The following is a 26,325-nucleotide window of genomic DNA, read 5'->3' as shown; positions in this document are numbered from 1 at the left end:
GAGAAGCTTTTGCTGGTGGAAAATGGAAAGCTGGAATCTTTTTAAGGTTTTGTAATGATTTCTAGTAACATTTGCGGTGTATTGGAGTGTATCTTTATTTGCTATTGAGAGGTATGGCGTGATAGTTGGGATTGATCATCAGTTCGAGTTTGAGTCCGGTAAATGAAAATGAAAACCTTTGATAAGGAGTTTTTACCCTTCTAGGGGCATTCTCAATGCAAATTCAAATTATTCTAATCAATGAATTTTGATTTGTGTTTGAGTCCTGTAAATGAAACTAAAAAGCACTCAAATTAGTCGATTCAATAAATTATTGTTCGAGTCTTGTGAGTGAATGAAAATGAAAAAGTTAGTTCGGGTCAGATATAGAGGACAGAGAGAATGCTTCCCGATCACCCTCTCAAGGAAGCTACATACACATTTTCAAACGGAATATAATGAGTTTCATGATTTAAATAAAATTGTACTAAGTTGCTACAATTAGCTTTAAATAAAATTTTGATAAAGAAACAACTACAATTCGGAGGAAAGACTCAATAAAGAATTGTAACCACAAAGCTGATAATCACTTTATATTTGTTTCGTTCAGAGGAGACGAGAAGAGGTAAGAACTGAACAATTGCTTTTATTAGAGAGGCCAAACAATTCAGTTTACAATTGAACACTTTTTGCATTGCTCCAAATAGGATTTCTCATTTTTCTTATAAGTAAAAGCCAAACCAATCTGCTCTGTTTCACATTTGAACCAGATGGTCTGAAATGTTAGCATGGGACAAACGGCTAGCGACCAAATGGAAGTACATATAAGGCCCCTTCTAAACTATCGAAAATACCACGAGGGAAATTTGGAGGTGTAAATGTGTGTACCATCGATCAATTAAAAATACCTAAACTATCACGTACCTGATCCCTAAATTAACAAATGAGTCTACAGAGAACTCGGGAAAACACATGTTACAGGTCCTCTTCAAATTGAAACAAGCCGGACTTCACCACTTGATTCTTAGTCCTTGTACATTTCAGTGCAAGTTCCTTCTATGCCGCAAATGATTATAGGCAATGATTCCATGATACCAGAAGTCAAATGAAGTGTCTCTTTTCTCTTGATCCACTTCCCAACTTATTGTTAATCTCAGGGCAATTTCAAAGCAGGACTAATATAGAGCTCTCACAGGGTACATGAAAAAGAACGAGTTCTCAGCCCTAAAAGTTGTACATCTACAAGATCTGCAAAATGTTGATCTCAAACAAGTGCTGCAACCAAAAACGGACTAAGAAAAGTGAGCACAAAGAGAAAGGACAAAAAAGCAGCACGAACAGAGACCGGCAATTTCAGAATTAATACATACCGAAGAATTTTCTAAATCTCCTACGAACTTCACTTATCAAATCTCACATCTCACATCCTTCCTAATTTTCTTTTTTTCCTTTTTCCCTTTTGTGGAGGCAGACATTCCATAAGCTTCTTGACAAGCTTGGACTACACTGCAAACATGAATATCATCCCTTGGTATTTTATTGAGAATATTTGCTGCAGATTTGTAGTCCCCTAATGCCAACAAGGCTCGATACATCCTGCATCAAACAATGAATTAGAGCAAAGAAGGAAAACATAAAAGGACAAACAACATTTGTGATATCACAAGTAGCCAAAATCTATTAAGGTGAAATACAACTGTTTTTTGCATCCTTGGGTAGTCTGTTTTACAGACAGGAAAAAGTGCAGCATTCGTCAGAATAATTGTTTTAATTTAACTCCTAGAATCAGTGAAAATAATTATCGTATGAAAATGACATAAATGATGTCAATATGTATCTATCATATGACAAGTGTGAGATATAGAGAACCCCTCATGTTAGAGAACCCTAATATATCTTTTTTTTTATAAGGTAAAAGAGAACCCTAATATATATTAAAGGGTAGATAATTAAGTATCGAATGAAACATATCAAACTGGAGCGTAATAAAAATAGAGGATCGTCGCGTTCTCAATAGCAAGGAACAAGAAATCAAAAAATGGAAAGCTTACTAAATATAGAAGAGAAATGAACATAAAAGCTGGTTTTCTGATTTCATTTATGAGGAAGGAGCCCAGCATCTCGATTTGTACAAAGCTAAGACTACCAGCTGTTAGTACTACATAGGCTGAAATACGATAGAGACAAAATGAGGCTACTAGCACTTGTAACAAGACTTTTAGGGGAAACAAGTAAACAAAAGGCTTTATAGGTAAATTGACACTTGTACATGCACGAAATTCTGTTCCGACCCACCAACTCCATGGGTTCTCATCCATACACCTGAACCTATAACAAATCTATTTTTTTAAACACCTCTGATCCATTGATCGAGCTTATGTGGCAATTAAATAGCCGACATGGACAAAATATGTGGTATACACAACTTTAAAGAGCATGACAGTGAAAAATATAACTACAAACAGTTTAAAAAAACCTCCTTTTTATCTCTCTCCCCCTCATTCCTCCATCCTTTTCAACCTTGGCTACCAGAAAAATCCCACCAGCGAACACCATTACTTTCGGCCAGGGAAGAATCTTACCTGCCATTTTCCTCTCCTGTGTTTCCCTTTCTATTTCCACATTTTTCATATCTTCTCATGCCAGTCAAAGTATCCGAAATTTGGTTGACCGTATCCCGGATGTATCCCGCTCCCGACCCGTGTCGAGACGGGATCGGCACCAAAAAAGGGAGAGTCCGCGCAACTTAGAATAAAACCCCATAAAGCTCCCAATGTTTTTCATAGGTCTAGAACCTTAATCCATAGAACACAGAAGAGAAAGGCTACCGAGCAATTCAGAAACATTATTAGTTCGATGACTTTATTCTTTCTAACCTTTTTTCAACTTCAACTTTATGTTAGGTTAGATTGGTAGATATCTTTGAAATAGTTATAAATGACAAATATTTTCTTTTTCATACATGAAAATGCATTGGTCTAGCTTAACTAAATCTTAGTATTGAATGATTAATTAAGTGGTTTCTCAACGGATGCAACAGTAGAGAAATCAAAATAAAAAGATATGAGTAACTATCATGGATTTCCTAAGAACAGAAATTTCAGACAAGCAAACAAGACTTAAAAACATTAGTTATTCGAAATTACCTCACATAACTTAAAATATTGTAAGGAAGACCAGCTATTTTGTACTCCTTCCAAATCAGATAACAAGCTTGTAAATCTTTCGCATTGACACAAGCACTGAGGAGGAAATCAAGACTTTGTCGTGAAGGGAGGAGACCAATCTCTTTCTTAATAGCCTGAAGGAGATCCAAGCCTAACTGTAAATTTATTGGATCTTTTTCCGCAATCTGGCAGAAAACCTGCTCCATGATTACCAAAAATGAGTATCAAACAAGAAAACACATCAGAGCTAAATAAAGGCCTCCATTGTTAATGACAATTTTGTCAAGTAAAAATATCATATGCAGTGGGGAGCTTCATCTTGCACACAAAAACTGATAAGAGTATATGAATCACAGGAACCCAAAAAGAATTGAGTTTCTGTAACACATAATTATTCTTTCCAATATAAAGCAGAGAAAAGGAACAAGCGCAATACCTCATCGAATAGAACTTCCTTAGCCACTTCATCATACTTGTATGCATCTACCAGCTTTTTAAGCAAGTCAACAATAGATCTATTACAAAAGAGGGAAAAATTAAAGCAACTCTAAATTTCAGCAGTATTCTCAAGAAACAATTGTGAATTTAGACCTGAAGTGATCTTTCCGAATACAATATGTTATGACCCTATAGGCGGCATCAACCCAATGATCGAGGCCATTTAATTGCTCAAGTAGGTGGAGCAATCTACGCAAATCTCCTTCAGATTGAAGGTTTTCCTGCAAGGTTATGATTTAAAAGGGTAAATGTGTCAGAAAGGTGTCCAAGGAAATGATCCTTGGAAAGAGCCCATATGCAAGAAGGCACTTACAATGAGACAGATAATCGCTTTTGGCTCCAACTTGCATTGAGCTTCTTTCATTTCCTCATATATTTTAAGGGCATCTGATATTTGCCCATGTGAAGCAAGAGCTGCAACAAGCACACTTCTAATTTCATTGAAACCCTTTACAGGTACTCTTCGATCATAGATTACCTGCACATCCATTGAAGATTCTAAATCATCAGAAAAACTCCTATTTTCTTTTGGCAAGATCATGCCTATTCCGAGAGAAAGCAAAAAGAATATACTTTCGCATGGATGCTATACACTGCAGTTATCAGTTTTAGAGTATTTCATTTTTATCTGCAAAGAGTATATTTCACATGAAAGCTTCCTATTTGACAAGATAAAAAGCCCCAAGTCAGAATTTACACTACAACATAGCATAGCTTCAAAGAAAGCTTATAAATTAATCTCTTAATATTCATGTGTGCACCCACCAAACATGTACCGGCAGAAACTTCAACAAAATTAAATAAATATAGTGAAGCAGATAACTGAAATCAGGGGAAAACCAGTTACTAAGAATCCATGGATCTAACAAAGGATTTAGCATAAAAAAAAAAAAGGAAAAAATACGGCCATGAAATATTTGTAGAACCCAATATACTCGTTGTGTACCTGTTTAGCCTTTTCAAACTGTCCAGAAGCTGCATATCCATTTATTAGCGACATATATACATGCTTTGTGTGTTGGACTCCAGAATCTTTCATCTCATCAAGAAACTACAAATTTTCAAATTACCAACTGTTATAGTTGCACATTTGTAACCAATGTCAACAAGATAAGCACCTATGTGCTAATATTGAAAGAAAAAACAGATATTTTATAAACAAAGAAGGGAAACGAAGCAAAAGAGTCTATGCTAAATAAATTAGATAAAGGAAGCAGATCCACGGACCAATTACCACTGAAATATTTTATGGAAATTTTGCGGTAGATTGCTTCAAGAGAATTGCAGTCACATAAAGGACAACTTCTACATCAAATGGATAGACTAGCACCGTGTCGATGGATGTATTGATGAAACATGCTTAAAAATTTATGCTAATCATACATCATTCAATGGCTTTCCTCTTTTTTCATATGAGGGTTAATAGTAGAATTTTCTTATGCCCTCACTAGTCAAACACGGTCTATATCACACTCTATGCACCGGTTAATTTATCAACTTCTTATTTTAGCCACATTTTTCTTCCGAAGCAGTATCTACATAAATTATGAAGCTTTTCAATTTTTTATATGGTTAATCCAACCCCCAAACTCTCCATCCTAGTGTTGTCAAAGGCGCGCTTAAGCCCTGAAGCGAGGTTCAAAACATGTTGAGCGCCTCGCCTCGCTTTATGTGCGCTTCAGTGTCATCATCAAGGCTCTGACACAAGTTTTTCCTTGCTAATGAGCCTCTCTTGAAGAGGTGACACTAGATAATTGATATTTCACTTTATTGTAATGTTTTTACAATTTCTTTGTCCATATATTTGTTATTCATGATTGTTATTATTAGTCTTGGACTAAGAACATATATATTTGTATCTTTGCACCATTGCGCCTTTTTTCATTAAAGCCCGCGCTTTATTTGCGCTTAAAGCCCCAGCTGACCTAAGAGCTTTTTTGCGCTTTTCGCTTTTGATAACACTGCTCCATCCTACCCAGGAGTTCAAAAGTTTCCCTTCCACACTTGTCTCCAAAGGAACCCGGGATATTGCCAATATGCTTGCATGACTGCTGATAGTGTATGAACTGAACTAGTCTTATAATCTTAAATTGGAAATAAGTTCAATATAAGCTAGCCTTCCTTCTATAATCAAGGACATTATCATCACCATTCTAACTTTTACTCACAACTACTGAACCACCTTCTCTTCATAACGTGAAATATGAAAGAACAAATAATCTAGAATAAGCTAGTAAATGAAAATAATGCATCCACTCAAATTATCAAACCTAGTAATCCCAGAGAAATGAGAAAAGCAAGTGTAATCTACAGTCATATTCCCACAACAACTAGTGCAAAATAATTTTGCCAAGTCAGGACAAAGGTCCTTTATCAAGATCACATAAGAGAACTTATCATATGGGAGTACTGAACTAAGATGTAAAACCAATGACCTTAGATATGTCATCCCCACTCGTGCAATTGCTTATCAGATAGCTGAAAGTTTGAGAGTCTGACTTCACATTAGCATCTTCCATATGTTTGAGAACCTTTAAAGCAGCATGAGTGTCTTTCTGCCAGAATGTTCAGCAAATACGAAAAGTCAAAAGCTAAAAAAAATAGAAGTAATAAGCACGGCACAACCATTATCATATCCGTGGATAGGGAAATTCAAGCAACAAAATTCCAATAGAAGTAATCAAAGCCATCAAGCAACAGCTATGATTCAAATGGATTGGATAGCCTTTTACGCACAAAAAAAGGCAGTTTTCTGTACCTAGAAATGCATGCACAATTACTAATCTATCAACAGAAGCATAACTTCGTTTTAGAGATATATAGACATAACGAAAGATTGTTTTAAAATCATGTACTGCACCAACATTGTGCAAATTCAAGAAAGAGGATAAAAGGGAAGACAAATGTACCGAAAATAACTAGGTATCCAAGCATGTTTCTATTGTAAGGTGGTTTGGTTCGTGGATCAATTATACACAAAATATTTTTTACAGGGACATGAGTAATAATCACCAGATGATTTGTATTTCTATTGGATGTTTTAATTGATGTATGAGGTGTATAGTGTAATATACGTCTTGGGTTTTAAATCTAATGAAAAATTGTTAGAAAAGGTACTCCTGGCCTACATTATTTTATCCAATGTAATATATGGTTTATCTTGAGATAAAAGTAACTATATAATCACACTTATCATACAAAAGATGATGAGATGGGAATGTGATAGATGGTTTATTAACATAATTAATCTATCAATCAATATATCAATCTAAAATCAGTTGGTCGAATATATGAATATTATCTATCTAGTCCGCTCCATTAAGGTTTATTTTATTGCAATACTAGATAATTCAAGCGAAGTACGAGCTCTCTAAATCTCGTAAGCCCTTACTGGATAACTCTTTGATCCCAATTAATTGTCATCACATATATGTATCAACTACATGATTAATGTTAGTATATAAACACTAAAGATTATAATAATTAATTCAAAACAATAAATTCTAAATTCTCTCAAAATAATGAACAGTTTTAAGAGGAATCTAAGACTGTGTATCCTAAAATATGAAATAATGAATAATTAACATCGCATTACTCTTCTAATCATGAAAAATCAGTTTTAAACATTTTTTTCTAATTTTTAAACAAAAAAACAAACATTACTTAAAATTTTATCAATGAGACACAATAAGTATAATTAACTTTTTTTTGGATAAGGTAAAATATATTATTAACAATTGAGTAAAACCCGTATACAAGCAGTATACCAAAAAGAAGAGAACCTACACCAACATTAAGTATAATTAACTAAACAAGAAGTAACATAAATAACAGTTTTGTGCATTTATATTTGTATGCACATACTACTGATATGTGCATATCACATTGAATATGCACATAAACCAAAGTGGGTACTAACAAGAAACAACATATGTCGACCAAGCAGCTAACCATTGATGCGAATACGATACTGGAATTATTTTCAATAGCACGAGTAACCAGATGACCCCTAGCTCTAGTTGTACAACTCTTGTAGAGATATAATCAACTTTTGCCGCATAATTTAGTGAAAGTATTAAGTTAAACTTGCTAGAGTTCTTATTATGCCCAGATCCACTAAAGAGGTAAACTTTACTGCTCAAATGATGCAACTTGAAATAATGCAGAGATTCAATAAATGGGTCTGAGAGTGGAAGTTAGTCATTATGCACATAGATAATGTATGACAACTCAACACGATAAAAGGGGAACACACCTCTCGGAAATATCCTGCCATTATGGCATTATACATGTTAGTGGTAGGCCTCACGTTGAACTTCTCCAAATCTTTGAGCATGCCATATGCGCCTTCAAACTGCAGTTAGGAGAACATAGGGAGAATAGAGCTTGGCTAGTCAAGCGACTCATTCAATATCCATATACAAATATTATCCCCCCATGAGAAGAAGAAACTTACATCCTTTGTTCTCACAGTCATATTTATCATAATCCTGAAGGTCTCGCTATTTGGCGTGATATCATGATGAAGTATCATTGAATATATTCGATGAACCTAAGATTCATGAGGATAAACATTAAAACATGATTTATGACAACAATATATAAATCGAAGATACAAAAGACATGCTATGGACAATTTTGAAATATATTCACTAGGGTACCTAGCCACTACCCGGAAAAAAGCTACTAATGTAATTTTCAATTCAAATCACCAAGCAGTAATAATTAATAAATGTCAGTTGACAATGAAGGAAGAAAAAGAACATCCACGGGTTGAATTCAACTGAAAAATCTATCATTGCCATGAAGATTTTACCTTTTACTTGATTTGACATCATAAACTTAGAACTTAAATTCACGCACTGATAAGACATGGACCAAATTTTGTTTAGTCCATTATTTATTTAATACTTAACCTATTTGGAGACTCCAACTCGTTGCTCATAAGAGTTAAAAGCTCCAACTGAGCAGATCATGAGAAATAAGTCTTTTCTCTTTTAAGAAGGAGAACAAATTCATTTCTTTTGCCCCTAAAGATTGACGTTAACCGCATAAATAACTTCTTAGCGCACACTTGGCAATCACATAAAATTTTATTAATGCAGGGAAAAAAAACATATAAAAGAATTATGCCAAAAAATAGAAACCTTAAGAAAGGATGACTTTCTATGAACGACACCTAATCTTCTAAACATACATGAACCTCGTTGGTGCACCAAAGAGAAATAACGGATAAGAGGCTATCCCTCAAGTGAAAAAAATCCTTCTCTGCGCACTTTAGCAATCATCTAGTTCTTGATTTCTTTAATTTTTAGAATGTCATGGCCACTGCTAAAGTGCGAAGACCCCATGGGTTTTAGCCCATCGCTAACTATTTTAGTACATTAGTTTTTCGTATAAAACATGCTTCCCAGGATGCTCTGATTCTTTATCCAGGTTAGACAATGAGCATCAAAACTGTATTATAACTGTATACACATGAATAGAAAATTTATGAGAACAACCAAGAAACATTTGTGACAGCTAAATCTCACATAATTAATGTGTCCTAGCCCAAACTATATGACAACTCATAGATTAAGCTAATGAACTAAAACATCAAAAAGATAAGAGATTCAAGCTAACCTACCAAATTATACTCACAGCTTTTATCGCAGGCTTCCAGTATGGAATTAAATGTCTCCAACGGTAATGTCAGACCTGCTTCAAACATTTGATCAACCATATCTAGTGCAGCATGTACCTATTTACAGAGTTGCAACTATCAGTACATTCGAGAAGTTCACATATTGACCAGAACATGTAACGACTCTTATTTTGCACAAAGAAGTCTCCAAGCACTCCATAGAATATCTCTAAGACATCTCTAAATAATCAGTCCATACCTTAAATAACTCACAACAGTACATAATAAGCTTCTGATACTGGGACGATATTGGCCTAAGCTCCAACTCAGCATGTAAATTTTTGAATTCAAGGATAACATCTTCAACCTTCCATAAATAACAGAGCAATCAGCGCAATATTTCACTGATGGACAGATATTTAGAACTGGCATAACTACAGATCCGCATGGCAACTGCAACAGTTTATTTAAAATTCCTAACCAATTCTGTATTAGCAAAAAAAAGAAATGCTTATTGCAATCCAGTGTACATCAGTATCTGGAGCAAAAAAATAATTAGAAGCGTGAAATACAACAAAAAATTATACTCCCTTTAACTTCCATTGTTCCAATGCATGACATCAGTTGACACTGTTTGACTTAACACAGAGTTTAAGATGTTAATTGAGCTTGTGATTTGAGCAACAAACAGGCTCTTAGATATTCTATCAAACAATCTTTTGATTGGGAATTAACATTTTTCTAACTTATGCAAGCATCATGTGAATTGTATACCAAGGGAGATTGCAAGCAGAATTCATGAGAAGTTCCTCACCGCTAAATTTGGCATGCTAGTTGTATAATTGTAAATAAATTTTGAGATGTCTTCTGCTCCAATATCTGCTTTGAGAGAGACTACATTAGGATGCGTGAAAACGGAACATAAGTTGAAGAGATTAGAGCACTTTGTTAGTCAGCAAGATTATCATAGAAGTTAAAAAATTTCTAACAGCAACAGCAAAAAGAAAATCTTCAATCTCCTTATAACTGATGCCTATACTCACAACATTTTCCCTATCCAGTAATTTCTTTATTTTTTTTTGGAGAAAACCGTATAGCTATATCCATTCACAAAATTTGATACTAACCCTTCCTAAGATGTATTGGTACAAGATACCGACATAGAGCTCACCCAATGAGTTATTATAGATTATGGTAACCGTCACTTTAGATTACCCAATGCAATTAGAAATGATTTATCTAACATGAGGTCAGTGATCATTGGATCAACTATATAGGTGCCTCTAAATTAAAGAAAAGTGACGAGTTTACCTCTTGTTACCAACTCCTGAAGAAACTTCTTTGCGAAGGACTCCAATAGCAACTTCCCCAAGAACTTGAAGATATTTGTGACACAATCAGTAGATGAAATTTTTGTTATGTCAACAGTTCGTAGCAGCCTCACAAAATCCTCAACTCGGTCCCTTTCGCACAGTGCTAAGAGATAGTTTTCTGCAACATGTTCATCATTGTGAAATTCTAAAATATGGCATTACTGTAGAGACAGCCTCCGCCAGAATTTATCATGAGATGCATTTGAGAACAGTTTGTGAGATTCTAAGATGTTACCTCATTGCAAAGACAGAATCTAAATTCATCAACAATTAGCAAACGCATTACAAACATAATGTACAGTAAACATGAAAAAAAGAGACATGCAACTCAATCATTTTAATCACTAGTCATTTAAGTGCAAAGTACCACAAGTAACTTCTAATATCCAGCAGGATTATACAAACAAAAACAATAATAGGGGCATGTGTCCAGTAAATTGCAAACCAAAACAAAAACAATAATAGGGGCATGTGTCCAGTAAATTGCAAACCTTGAAAGGCAGATTTATCCTCATCATCATAAAGAGAAAGATGGTAGAGGAGTTCTTCTATTTTATCTTCATCTTCAACTTTACTCCAAAGCAACATCTCATAGTAAGCTAATCTTGCAAGTGAATCAGCATTTCTATCTATAATGAGCTCACAGTAAAAATCAAACTCCTGTACCATGCCAAAATCAATAAAATACATAAGAATTGGACCATAGCTCTCCTCTTCTACTTGGAAACCCTGTTCCTTCATTGATTTAAGAAGTTGATAAGCCTTTGAAAGCTGCTTCAATGACATCTCTTCGTCATTAGTTTCTCTGGCCTTCTCTATACAGAGTCTTATTAGAGCATTATATTCTTTCAGGCCAGTTTCTCGTCCCAATTTGACAAACACCTTAATGGCAGTTTCAGTCCCCAGTTTACAGGCACATTGTTTAACCAACTGGTGGAAACGACTAGTCTGACTACTCTTGAAGGTCCACTTTTCCTTCCTTTCTCTTGCTATTTCTTTGCGCCGCAATGACGCATTGTTTTTTTCTACATTTGATAACCATGGTACATCCAATACATTTTCCAAACAACTTCCATTACTACTCGTTTCTGAATCGCTCAAATAAGAATCTAAATCACCTACAATAAAAGATATATCAGAAATATGGAGATAAAATAGTTTGTAAGGCAATTGCATACAGACGAGATATGCAAAAATTATTAGATATTCTAAGCCGCGCATTCTTTGTCTACATCTAATTACATCACAGGGAGTCTTGTGATTAATTATCAGGTAGTCCTCTCTCGATCCCACCTGCTTAAGCCCCAAGTCATCTGACATCTTTTGGAAAGCATATACAGTTTCCAAGCCATTAATTAGATATGCAAAAAGATATTAAACCACCAAGTTGCAAATAAAAGGAGAAACTTTATAGAATTGGTGGAGGTCAATGGGGTGAGCCATGTGGGGAAGGAAGAAGTGGAGGAAGCAGTTGTGGATTATTATGAAAATTTGTTTAAAGAGACAACGGAGTGGAGGCCTACTGTGGAGGGTTTGGGTTCTAATCAAATCGGAGGGAAGGAGGGTGAGTGATTGGAGGGGGCAATTGAGGAGGAGGTAAAAAGTGTGGTGGAGTGTTGTGCGGGTACCAAGCTCCGGGCCCAAATGGTTTCTCTTTGGCTTTATTTCAGCATTGTTGGAACACGGTCAAAAGTGATGTGATGGATACTATTGTTGAGTTCCAAGATAGTGGTGAATTCGGAAAAAGTTTGAATGCCTCGTTTCTTGTCATCATTCCTAAACGGGAGGGAGCCGCGAGCATGAAAGACTATAGACCTATTAGTCTAGTGGGAAGTATCTTCACTATTATCTCTAAGGTGCTTTCCATTTAAGGTGTTGGATAAAACTGTTTCTACTTCACAAATGCCTTTGTGGAGGGCAGACAGATTCTGGATGCAGCGTTGGTGGCAAACGAAGTGGTGGATTCAAGGAGAAAGCAAGGAGTACTAGGTGTGTTGAGCAAACTTGATATTGAAAAGGCATATGATCACGTGAACTGGAAATTTCTGGATTCCATCTTGTTTCAAATGGGATTTGGAGAGAAGTGGATCTATTTTTGCAATTCTTCGGTGAGATTTTCCGTGTTGGTGAATAGTAACCTAAGTTGCGCGGACTCTCCGTTTTTGGTGCCGATCCAGTCTCGACACGGGTCGGAGCGGGATACGTCCGGGATACGGTCAACTAAGTTCGGATACTTTGACCGGAGTCTATCAACAAATTTGGGGGGAAATTGAGATTTTGATTTCTCAAAATTAAAGATAAAACATACTTGAGAGAAGGTAAATGACATACCTTCAATATTATAGTAATTTTGTCTCTTTTTTGCTGATTCGTGTTTTACTCAACATTTCTAGCTCTACTTTTTATAATTTTGAATTTTCTTAGCCGAATCACCGCACCAGTATCCATACCCGGATCCGCACCCCCGAATCTTAAAATTAAGATTTTGCCAAATCTGACACTCGGATCCGTACCCGTATCGAATACCCGCACCTGAGTCCGAGCAACTTAGATAGTAACCCATGCGATTTTTTTGGGAGCTCGAGGGGTTTGAGACAAGGGGACCCTCTATCACCGATATTTATTTTGGTTATGGAAGCTCTGAGCAGGATGATGGATAGAGCTGTCCTGGGGGATACCTGAAGGGTTTTGATGCAGCGGTAAGGGGTGTAGGGACAATATTGGTGTCTCCCCGTTGTTCGCAGAAGATACCTTGGCTTTTTGTGATGCAATTGAGACGCAGTTGGACTATTTAGGCCAAGTTCTCATTTGGTTTCAGGCGGTATCAGGAGGAAGTGTGAGATTATTCCTGTTGGGCAGTCATTCATTTGACACCCCCCCCCCCCCGGGAGGGGAGGAGGAACTACCATTCTAATTCTTCTCGGGGGGTATTAACAGAAACCAGGATAACACTTATACCAAAATCATGAGATTATCTATCCTATATAAAAGGTGGGGCTATCTATCCTGGTTATAATCAATCTCAAGATTAACCTTGTTTTCAACCAAACGACCCCACCTACTATACAAATTATTAAGAATGCACCGGATTTATCACACTAACACAACCTGGGAAAAAAAAGCATACCACAGAGTATCGACGATATTTCTCTTGTCAGCAACTTTGCCGATTTTCCTGCACAAACCCAAAAAAAACATAAATAATTAAGCAATTTTAAGGGGGTGTTTGGCATTGGAAAAATGTTTTCCATTTCTCATGTCTGGCTGGACAAAACTTTTGAAAAATACTTTCTCTAGGAAAACAAGTTCCATAAGTGATATTCCAAGTCCATTGTTTCCTTCCACCCACCCCTCGCTGCCCCCAAACCCCCACTCCCCACCCCATCTCACCGTATAATGTTTTGCTCGATTACATAGATAAATGCTTCTGGGATAATATTCTTTTGCTTACTTACCAAACACCAGAAAATACGCAAGAAACCCATTTGTTTTCCAAGAAAACATTTTTCATGGAGAAAATTTTCTTCGTACCAAACATACCCTCATTTTCCTTCATACCAAACATACCCTAAGTGTTATAATGTTCCAGCAAAGAAGAATTGGAAAGTTTGCTTACCAGAGTCGAAGTTCAAGTATTCTTAAAAGGAACAGTAACTACAACAAAATAATGATCGAAGTACAAGAAACAAACAGTAGATAGTAACAGAAATCGAATAACAAGAAACTACAAAGGTAACACCACGACTACTACTATGGAATGATAAGCGAGACAACACTCAAACTACCAATTTTAAATCTTTAACACAAATAATTAATCAAATTTAAGTGTTTCTCCTTATAATGTTCCAGCAAAGAAGAATTGGAGAGTGTGCTTACCAGAGTCATTAAAGTTCAAGCATTCTTAAAAGGGAACAGTAACTACAACAAAATAATAATGGAAGTACAAGAAACAGTAGATAGTCACAGAAATCTGAATAACAACAAACAACAAGGGTAATATTACAGCTACCAGTATGGAATGACAAGCGAGACAACACCCAACTACCATTTTTAAATCTTCAACACAAATAATTAATCACCCCCTAACCCCCACTCCCCGCCCCATCCCATCCCACCGTATAATGTTTTGCGAGATTACATATAAATGCTTTTAGGATTTTTTTTTTTTTGCTTACTTACCAAACACTAAAGAATAATAAGAAAGCCACTTTTTTTCCAGGAAAACACTTTCCTTCGTACCAAACACACCCTAAGTGAGCTTAACAAAAATGAAACTTCAAGGGTAATACTAGAACTACTAGTATCATCAGATAAGCGAGGCAACACTCAACTACAAATTTCAAACTTTAACACAAATAATTAATCAATTTTAAGTGTTTCTCCTTATAATGTTCCAACCAAAAAAATTTTAAAAAAAAATGGAAGGTGTGCATAACAAAAATCGAATAACAAGAAACTACAAGGGTAATACTACAACTACTAGTATCATAGGATAAGCGAGCCAACACTCAACTACCAATTTTAAATCTTGAACACAAATAATAAATCAATTTTAAGTGTTTCTACTTATAATATTCCAGCAAAAAAAAAAAGAATTGGAAAGTGTGCTTACCAGAGTCATTAAAGTTCAGGCTTTCTTAAAAGGAACAGTAGCTACTACAAAATAATACGATAACCGAAGTACAAGAGACAGCATATAGTAATAGAAATCGAATAACAAGAAACTACAAGGGTAATACTAAGTGATACGACACTCAACTACAAAACATACGAAAGTGGGGTCTGGGGAGGGTGGAGTGTACGAACACCCAACTACCAATTTTAAATCTTGAACACAAATAATTAATCAATTTTAAGTGTTTCTACTTATAATATTCCAGCAAAAAAAAAAGAATTGGAAAGTGTGCTTACCAGAGTCATTAAAGAAAGTGGGGGTCTGGGGAGGGTGGAGTATACAAACACCAACTACCAATTTTAAATCTTGAACACAAATAATTAATCAATTTTAAGTGTTTCTACTTATAATGTTCCAGCAAAAAAAAAAAGAATTGGAAAGTGAGGTTACCAGAGTCATTAAAATTCAAGCTTTCGGCTGCTATTTCACTGAGAGGCTTTGAAGAAACATTAGATGTTGATTTAATGGAAGATACATATTGTTTTAGAGCAACATCTTGTGCTGAAGTAGAAGGAACACCGGATTTCCATTGTTTTGCTAATTTATTGGCGGAACGGAACAAAGCGCTTAGGGTTTTGGATTTTGAACCGGGCATCAGCAATGACCCGAATTTGATTTTCTCAATGTGAACTGAAAGGAACAAAAAAAAAAAAGGCTTGAATCTTTAAGTAAGATAGAGATTAGTAGAACTGTTAGGTTTGATTATGTTTACAGTTAAAAATAGTTTTATTTGGATAAATTGATCTAAAACAGATTAGTTAAAATTGCTAATTTGGTGAATGAAGCAATTAATGGAAATGATGATAGGAGGAGGCAACAATGTGTAAAATTTGATTTCATCACACTGGAATTTCAAGCAATGTTTATAAGACAAAAAGTTGGAACTTGTCCCCCAAGACAATATTTCTTTGAACATCATAAAGGACTAAAGTTAGCAATATGACACTCTTTTTTAGGTATAATCAAAATATATAATTTTTTATGAATTTAGTCATAAAAGTAACTTAAAATGTATATGATTTTTTTTTTTTTTTAAATTGAGGGCAAGAGAAGGAGAAATGAAGGAGGGATTGTCGTATGAGGAATTCAATGCCCACCAATAAGGTGAATGTTCAATAAAGGTGTCAACCGGTTCTTTGTAACCGGTTTTAACCGGTAATCGGACCGGTTAAACCGGAACCGGAACCGGTATAACCGGTTAACCGGTTAAATCGGAACCGGTATAACCGGTTAACCGGTTCCGGTTAACCGTGTATTAGTTTACCGGTCCGGTTCCAATTTTTTTTTAACCGGTTAAAATTTAAAAAAAAAAAAAGGAAAGAGCCGTTGGGCCTTGGTAATGGACCGTTGGCAACGGTCCATTTGCAAAAATGGCCGTTGCCAAACGGTCCATTTGCAAAAATGGTCGTTGCCAAACGGTCATTTTCTTAATTTTTGGCCCGCAAATTTTTTTTTTTTAACACTTTAACCCCTCCCCCACCCCTATATAAACCCTTCTTCATTTTCATTTTAATTCACATCAATTCACTCTTCTTCATCTTTCTCTCAAATCTCAATCTCTCAATTATAGTTACTTTGCAATAATTAGCCACAAAGTCTTATTATAGTTTCAACTTTCAATTATTAATTTTGCAATTATAATATTGTTGGTGGAGTTGGTGATTTTGCAACAATCCGAAGTAGCTTTGGTGGATTTGCAATTCTAGCCGCCTTCGCTTTGTTGGAAATTAATCCGGCAATTTGGTACCTTCGTTCCAACTCTATCTTTAATTTTCGCAATTTAATTCTAGCAATTTATTTATCGCAATTTAATTTACGCAATTTAATTTGTTGTAATTTATTTTCTTGTGATTTATTTGATTGTGATTTAAATTATTTCTATTTAATAATGTCAAAGAGATTAAGACGTGGTGCCGGTAGTAGTAGTCGTACTGTTAGGGGTGCGCTTAATGAGGAAACATTTGTGGAAGAAACACCTAATTTAGGTATTGATGTTGGTGGAAATAATCCACTTTTAGGTCATGAGGCAATGCAACAACATTTTACCGACACTTTTAATGAAGACTTAGATGATGATGATGAAACACAACCCCCCGAAAATCCCATAGGAGATACAAGTCCTGCACAATCACATACACAAGACAAACCGCCTAGAACTCGTAAGCCAACAGCTAAAGTTTGGAAATTTATGACTAAGGATAGGGAAAACCAATCAGTTATATGTACCCTATGTGGACAAGTATTTAGTTTTAAGCAAGGAACTGGTAAGGATGGTGGAACGGGTACACTAAATGCTCATATGAGAACCAAACATATGGATGTTTGGGGAGAGCAAACGGGTTCAAATGTGGGGGGGATTCAAATGACGATAGACCCACGAACCGGTAGAAATTTTAAGTATGACAAGAAAAAAGAACGCGTAGAAATAGCTAAAATGGTAGCTTATGATTGTTTACCATTTTTCTTTCCCTCGGGTTTGGAGTTTGTTACTTACATTCAACGTTGTTATAACCCGTTATTTGAGGGTATTCCTAGAAGTACTTGTAGAGCCGATGTTATAGATTTGTTTAAAAAATATAGATTTTATTTGCGCCATGTATTTAATTCTTTAAATTGTAATGTTTGTCTTACCGCTGATTTGGGTCTTAGTATTAACCATTTAGATTTTTTTGCTATTACATGTCATTGGGTTGATGACAACTGGGTTATGCAAAAAAGAATTATAGCTTTTTTATGCGACGAAGGAAAAGGTCGTCACGATGGAAAAATTTTAGCCGATTCAATGTCTACTATAATGAGATTTTTTAACATTTATAGAAAAACACTTTGTATTGCTTTAGATAATGCTTCTAATAATACAAAGGCAATTGGTCTTTTAAAAAGAGAAATAAACCCTCCTCTAAGAAATATTTTTCATGTAAGATGTAGTTGTCACATTTTAAATTTAATTGTTAAAGATGGTCTTGTGCATTTTGATGATTCTGTTCAAAAAGTTAGAAATGCTGTTGCGTTTCTTTTTTGTAATGCTAATAGGGGAAGAATTAGAGATTTTAAGAATGCTTGTGTGGAAAATAACCTTAGACCTAGGAAAATTCAAGTAGAAATTGAGACTAGGTGGAACTACACTTACATTATGCTACAACAAGCATATGAGTATAGGATTCTCATACAACAAGTTCACAATAAATATAATACTGATAGTGAGGATTGGTTAACTTTTAGGCATTGGGAAGATGTTAAAGAATGTATTGAACTCTTAGAAATTTTTTATAATGCAACTCTTGCTTTTTCTAGACAATTTTATCGCACGGTAACCGGAATTTTAGCCTACTTAGCGGAAATAGCTAGAGTTTTACAAGAGTATAAATATAAACCCGATTATCAAGTGGCTATTTTTGAAATGATAATCAAATTTAAGAAGTATTTTTTTTCCATCCCAACTTTATTTATATTGGGTTCCCTTTTAAATCCTTGTTTAAAAGTGTCTTATACTAAAATTTTGGTTAGTCAAATTTATACATTTTTAGAAATTGAAGAGGGAGTTCAACCGTCTTTAGCTGAAGCCGATCTCGCTATTGATGATGAATTTAGAAAAGTTTTTACTCATTATTCTAGTTTGGAAGAACGTGCTACACCCGTTGCTCCACGCCCTACTACTTCTCAGAGTAGCAAAAAGGGCTTGTCGGGTTTAAAAGTTTTACATTCACAGCCTACTTCTTCTTCTACTGCAAACTTTGATGAATTTAACTTTTATTTGATGCAGCCAAATGTGGATATGAGCCAACTGGATGAGGTGGACGTCTTAGCATGGTGGAAGAAGTACAAGGCAAGCTATCCGGTACTTTCAAGAATGGCTCGAGATATCCTTACGGTTCAAGTATCAACCGTGGCTTCGGAGAGCGCACTTAGCCAAGGAAGACAGCAAATTGGAGACCATAGACATTCATTAGCCGGCTTTAGCTTGCAAGTACTAGTGTGCATTCGAGATTGGATTAGATCGGAGCGACGCAACCAAAACTCAGAAGCGGAGGAAGGCGAAGAGGAAGAAATTGAAGATTTGATAGCTAGCGGACCGGACCAAATGGAAGACTTTGAAGATATTTCCATGACCGAATATGATGTGGGGGAAATTAACGAAATGGTTCAAAATTGGTGATTTTATTATTCTACTATTTTTATACAACTCATGTATTATTTGCAAGTTAAAAAAAAAAATACAACTTGCAAATAAATGTTATCCAAGAATGAATAAAATATATGGCTCATTGAGCTTTCTTCTATTTACTTGTGTTCATATTTTTACTTTTATTAAGTTAGGAATATACCTAAAATATACTAAGAATATACTTATAAGTATATTAAGTTATATAGTATACTTAAACATATATAAGTATATATAGTATATATAGAAAAAATAGTATATATAGTATATAAGTAAGTATATATAGTATATAGTACATATATATAAGTATATATAGTATATATATTAAGTTATACACATATATAAGTATATATAGTATATATTATATATAAATATATATAGTATATATATTAAGTATATATACTTATATAGTATATATAGTATATATGTATAGATAGTATATATATTAAGTTATACATATAGTATATATATTAATTTATACATATATATATAAGTATATATAGTATATATTATATATAAATATATATAGTATATATATTAAGTATATATACTTATATAGTATATATGTATATAGTATATACATTAAGTTATACATATATATAAGTATATATAGTATATAGTACATATATATAAGTATAAATAGTATATATAGTAAGTTATACATATATATAAGTATAAATAGTATATATAGTAAGTTATACATATATATAAGTATATGTAAGTTATATATATATGTATACGAAAAACACTATTCTGTATTGCTGACTTGCTGTCAGGCTGTTAGTCAGTAAATATTTACACTTTAATTATAAAGTTGTATAACATATGTAAATATACCTACAATATACTAATAAATACTATAATATATATATATATATATAATACAAAAACAAAAAAAAAAAGATTTTAACTACTCCAAACCGGACCGGTTTCGGTTTGGAGTTTAAAACCGGTTAACCGGAACCGGTTAAACCGGAACCGGCCGGTTCCTTAACCGGTTACCGGTCCGGTTCCGGTTGGAACCGGTTAACAGGTATAATGTTCAATGTATTTATCCGACGTATAGGAGTTTGAAATTTGGGTTGCCCAAACAAAATGTCAACAATTTTAATCTGAAATTTCACTTTTGTTTGTATGTGTATACTAACATTGATAATGAACGAATATATAGAAGGTGTGAGCACCCAAACAAACGGATGGCCGCGCACTGGTTATCTATTCTATATGCTATGTGAATGATTCTTTCTATTTTTTTGCTTTTCCTTTTTTTTTTATTAGGGAAAATAACACTCTATGGCATTTTGGGTAAAGTATTTATCCGAAATGGCCATAGTTTTTCTTTTTTACATTTTGTTGCCTTCATCTCATTTTTTTTAAAAAATAATTACCCGAGATAGCCACCCCACTTCCCCCCCCCCCCCCCCTATCAAACTCCAAAATGTTATTTTTCCTTCCAAATCTCTTTCTAATGTTGGTGTTTAAGGGTAAATTGTGTATAAAACATATACATTATGTTACACTTTTAACACTGTATAAACACTATATAACACTGAATAACATTGTAGAAGTGTGTATAAACAACTCTTATACGTTATTATACATTTTATACAAGGTTTATATATTGTCTACAGTAGGTGTATATTGTTGTATAAAGTTGTACATTATTGTATAATGCTGTATATACAAATTGCGGCCATAATTTGTTGGGTCATAGGTTTGTAATTTAACAATATGGCTATGCAAATGTAATTTTGTGTGCTCAATTGTACATCACTGAAATTCCCCCTTTTTATTATTGTCTAGGTTTTATTTTATGTATCTTAAGTTAATGAGCTACGGGGTTTAAACAAGTAAAATAAATAAAATCTTGTGATTAAAAATTAAAAATTTGTGTCATATCAAAATGTGATGGATGAAACATTGAAAGTCAAGAGTCACTGCCGTTACAAAGAAACATAAATAAATTGAAACAATGCAATAACTTTTTTCTGTTTTTTACTTTGCTTTATTTATTAGCATTCATTGTTACTGAAGAATATCAATGGAGGAATGTTACTGAGGAAAGAAAGCTAAAAAAGTATAATCTCTTTTAGGAAACCCATGTGAGTTCCTTTTCTTTTCACTTTTTTAACTTGTATTGGCAGACAAGGAAAGAAAGCTAAAAAAGTATAATCTCTTTTAGGAAACCCATGTGAGTTCCTTTTCTTTTCACTTTTTTTACTTGTATTGGCAGACAATCAATTTTGAGACATTAAGCTCTTTTTTTCTTTTTCTACATTTGATAAGTGAGACTAAGCCCGTCGACCGATTCGGGTTAACCTGTTTAAACCGGTAATCGGGCTGGTAAAATCGGAATCGAAACCGGAATCGATGAAACCGGTTTATCGATTCCGGTCAACCGTTTAATATATACCCTCCGGTTTTGATTTTTTTAGGACCGGAACCGGTTAAACAGGTCGAATTAAAAAAAATTAAAAATTAAAAATGTAGTCGTTGGGCTGTGGGCTGGACCGTTGGCCAACGGTCCATTTGCAAAAATGACCGTTGCCAAACGGTTCCAAACCCTCTCCATTTCCATTTTAATCCACACCAATTCACTTTTCTCTTTTTCTCAATTTCTCAATTATAGTTACTTTGCACAATTAGCCACTTTAAATTTCTCTCAATTAAATATTATAAAGTCTTATTATAGTTTCAATTATTAATTTTGCAATTATAATATTGTTGGTGATTTTGTAACAATCCGAAGTACCTTTGGTGGATTTGCAATTCTAGCCGCCTTCACTTTGTTGGAAATTAGTCCGGCAATCTGGTACCTTCGTTCCAACTCTATCTTTATTTTTCGCAATTTAATTCTAGCAATTTAATTTGTTGCAATTTATTTTTTTGTGATTTATTTGAGTGTGATTTAAATTAATTCTATTTAATAATGGCGAAGAGATTTAGACGTGGTGCCGATAGTAGTGGTATTGTTAGGGGTGGGTTTAATGAGGAAACATTTGTGGAAGAAACACCTAATTTAGGTATTGATGTTGGTGGAAATAATTCACTTTTAGATCATGAGGCAATGCAACAACATTATACCGACACTTTTAATGAAATTGATGATGATGAAACATAAGCCCCCGAAAATCCCATAGGAGATACAAGTCCTGCACAATCACATACACAAGACAAACCGCCTAGAACTCGTAAGCCAACCGCAAAAATTTGGAATTTTATGACTAAGGATAAGGAAAGTCAAACAACTAAATGTAACATGTGTAGACAAGTATTTGATTTTAGGTAAGGAACTAGTAAGGATGGTGGAACGGGTACACTAAATAGTCATATGAGAAAGAAACATATGGATGTTTGGGGAGAGCAAACGGGTTCAAATGTGGGGGGTATTCAAATGGCTATAGACCCACGAACCGGTAAAATTTTTAAGTATGACAAGAAAAAAGAGCGTGTAGAAATAGCTAAAATGGTAGCTTATGATTGTTTACCATTTTCCTTTTCTTCGGGTTTGGGGTTTGTTACTTACATTCAACGTTGTTATAATCCGTTATTTGAGGGTATTCCTAGAAGTACTTGTAGAGCGAATGCTATGGATTTGTATAAAAAAATATAAATTTTATTTGCGCCATGTATTTAATTCTTTAAATTGTAATGTTTATCTTACCGCTGATTTGGGTGTTAGTCTTAACAAGTTAGATTTTTTTGCTATTACATGTCATTGGGTTGATGATAATTGGGTTATGCAAAAAAGAGCTATAGCTTTTTATATGATGAAGGGAAAGGTCGTCAAGATGGAATTTTTTAGCGGATTCAATGTCTACTATTATGAGGTTTTTAACATTTCTAGAAAAACACTTTTTATTGCTTTAGATAATGCTTATAATAATACAAAGGCGGTTGGTCTTTTAAAAAGGGAATTAAACACTCCGCTAAAAAATATTTTTCATGTGAGATGTAGTTGTCACATTTTAAACTTAATTGTTAAAGATGGTCTTGTGTGTTTTGAATATTCTATTCAAAAAGTTAGAGATGCGGTTGCGTTTCTTTTTTGTAATGCTAATAGGGGAAGACTGAGAGATTTTAAGAATTCTTGTGTGGAAAATAACCTTAGATCTAGGAAAATTCAAGTAGAAATTGAGACTAGGTGGAACTACACTTACATTATGCTACAACAAGCATATGAGTATAGGATTCTCATACAACAAGTTCACAACAAATATAATATTAATAATGATGATTGGTTAAATTTTACGGATTGGGAAGATGTTAAGGAATGTGTTGAACTCTTAGAAAATTTTGATAATACAACTCTTGCTTTTTCTAAACAATTCTATCCCACAGTAATCGAAATTTTAGCCTACTTAGCCGAAATAGCTAGAGTTTTACAAGAGTATAAAAATAAATCCGGTTATCAAGGGGCTATTTTTAATATGACAACAAAATTTAAGAAGTATTTTTTTCGCATCCCAACTTTATTTATATTGGGTTCTCTTTTAAATCCTTGTTTAAAAATGTCTTATACTAGAGTATTGGTTGGTCAAATTTATACCTTTTTAGAAATTGAAGAGGAAGTTGAACCATCTTTAGCTGACGCCGAGCTCGCGATTGATGCCGAGTTTGGAATTTTTTTTTGTCATTATTCTAATTTGGAAGAAAATGCTACACCTGTTGCTCCACGCCCTACTACTTCTCAAAGTAGCAAAAAGGGCTTGTCGGGTTTGTCGCATTTAAAAGTTTTACATTCACATCCAACTCCTTTTCATAATGCAAACTTTGATGAATATCGCTTTTATTTGATGCAGCCAAATGTGGATATCAAAGAACTAGATGATTTGGACGTCTTATCATGGTGGAAGAAATACAAGGCAAGTTATCCGATACTTTCAAGAATGACTCGAGATATCCTTATGGTTCAAATATCAACCGTGACTTCGGAGAGTGAATTTAGCAAAGGAAGACAACAAATTGGAGACCATAGACACTCATTATCTGGATTTAGCTTGCAAGTACTAGTGTGCATTCGCGATTGGATTAGATTGGAGCGACGCAACCAAAACTTACAAGCGGTGGAAGGCGAAGAGGAAGAGATTGAAGATTTGATAGCAAGTGGAGCGGACCAAATGAAAGACTTTGAAGATATATGCATGACCGAATATGATATGGGGAAAATTAACCAAATGATTGACAATTGGTGATTTTATTATTCTACTATTTCTTTGCAATTCATTTATTATTTGCAAGTTAAAAAAAACTACAACTTGCAAATAAATATTATCCAAGAATGAATAAAATATATGTCTCATTGAGATTTCTTCTATTTATTTGTGTTCATATTTTTACTTATATTAAGTTAGGAATATACCTAAAATATACTAAGAATATACTTATAATATACATCTACTTAAATTAAAAACTAGAAATATATATCCCTTAAAAATAACTAAAATATGCTAAGAATATACTTATAATATAAATATACTTAATTTATAAAATACGAATTTATAAACTTAGAAAAAACTTAAGCTATAAATAACTTAAGTTATAATATATAAGTTATAAGTATATATAGTATACATATAACTTAAACATATATATATATATATATAAGTTATATAAACTAAGTATATTGATATATATAAGTATATTCTTAGTATATTTTAGGTATATGTAGTATAAGTATACATATAACTTAAACATATATATATATATATATATATATATATATATATATATATATATATATATATATACTAAGTATATTCTTAGTATATTTTAGGTATATGTAGTATAACTTTGTTACATCCCGTACTTTTATGATGAATTTGTCATCAGTGAATCGATATAAGTTCGAGGAAAAGATGATTTTTGAAGTTATAAGTAGTTATTCTATGTTTAACAAGTGTGACTTTATTTCTTGTAACAATGGACATTATATTTTTCTTTTCCTCATAAGACAAAAATATAAAGATATCTCTTTCCCCTTTTGATAATTTTTAGTACAAAAATTTATGCTCTTGATATAAAGTTGAAAAAATCAGAATTTGGTAAAAATTACACAGGAGTCAATAAGTAGTCATGGGTATTATTTTATCACTGAGTCAAAATTATTAATTTACTTATCTCTTCAACGTTGAATATATATGCACTGGAGTATTTCTGCAAAAAGTAATTTGGTTAGTACTTTAGGACATGTGCCAAACTTTTTAATAAATTCATTCATCCTAATGATTATGTTCCACCACCTCATACAAAGTTATCCAACTATATGTCAACATCTTCTTTAAATTAAACAATGTCTCTTCTATCAATTGCTTTTCATCATGAATGCCATATGGTACGTGACTAACTTTTCCTATAAGCCTACTGGATAAATTCCTTCAAATAGTAAGAAGTAGATTTTGAGTGGGATACGATCCAAGCTATAATACTCCATATTTTTAGACTAGAAAATTTAATCGTCCAACATGAGCAATTTACTTGAGCCCGGAGAATTTGATCGTATTCAAGCATGAAACGAATAACTTGGTGTGTACAAGGGATGAAGTCCCGAAATAATTTAAGACGGAAAAGTGTGATGACGAGGACTGAAAATAATATTTGGTGGGTTATGTAAACGTAGTTATGGACGGAAATTATGTTATATGACACGATTATGACAATGAGTATATGAAATGTCTCAAAAGTGATCAATATTTAAGTAAATTGAAATCAAAAATTAATTATGGGGTATTTCGGTAATGTAGAGTGTAGTAGATATAAGGAATAAATTATTAAATTAGTGGATAAGCTAAAGGTTGGCACGTGTATTATTTTTGTTCACATGGAAAGCCTCTAATAAATCCACA

General features: G+C 33.8%; 1 protein-coding gene across 1 annotated transcript; it reads right to left on the bottom strand.

Annotated features, from left to right (window-relative positions):
- Nucleotides 1-607: 607 nt before the first annotated feature.
- On the bottom strand, nucleotides 608-16,250 carry LOC132616607 (pentatricopeptide repeat-containing protein At4g04790, mitochondrial-like). Its single transcript, XM_060331145.1, has 17 exons — nucleotides 15,709-16,250; nucleotides 13,771-13,818; nucleotides 11,135-11,761; nucleotides 10,582-10,761; nucleotides 10,085-10,149; nucleotides 9,530-9,637; nucleotides 9,274-9,387; nucleotides 8,101-8,196; nucleotides 7,900-7,998; nucleotides 6,080-6,199; nucleotides 4,591-4,695; nucleotides 3,958-4,122; nucleotides 3,738-3,865; nucleotides 3,583-3,661; nucleotides 3,126-3,343; nucleotides 1,350-1,575; nucleotides 608-1,254 (listed from the first exon to the last, which is right to left on the bottom strand). The coding sequence occupies exons 1-16, from the start codon at nucleotides 15,911-15,913 to the stop codon at nucleotides 1,386-1,388; spliced, it is 2,547 nt and encodes an 848-aa protein (XP_060187128.1). The 5' UTR covers nucleotides 15,914-16,250; the 3' UTR covers nucleotides 608-1,254; nucleotides 1,350-1,385.
- Between the last annotated feature and the right edge of the window lie 10,075 nt (nucleotides 16,251-26,325).

Source organism: Lycium barbarum, chromosome 11, assembly GCF_019175385.1.
Source record: "Lycium barbarum isolate Lr01 chromosome 11, ASM1917538v2, whole genome shotgun sequence".
Taxonomy (NCBI): Eukaryota; Viridiplantae; Streptophyta; class Magnoliopsida; order Solanales; family Solanaceae; genus Lycium; species Lycium barbarum.
The sequence above is the reverse complement of the archived record's forward strand: the minus strand, read 5'-3'. Positions and strand labels throughout refer to the sequence as shown.

Bases quoted from the DNA above. Each gene is read 5' to 3' on its own strand.
- LOC132616607 (XM_060331145.1), bottom strand. From the start codon at position 15,913: ATGCCCGGTTCAAAATCCAAAACCCTAAGCGCTTTGTTCCGTTCCGCC. The intron at 7,999-8,100 runs GTAAGTTTCTTC...TCCTAACTGCAG, and splicing joins TGACTGTGAGAACAAAGGAT to TTTGAAGGCGCATATGGCAT. The intron at 3,344-3,582 runs GTATTGCGCTTG...ATCATGGAGCAG, and splicing joins AGGAAGTTCTATTCGATGAG to GTTTTCTGCCAGATTGCGGA.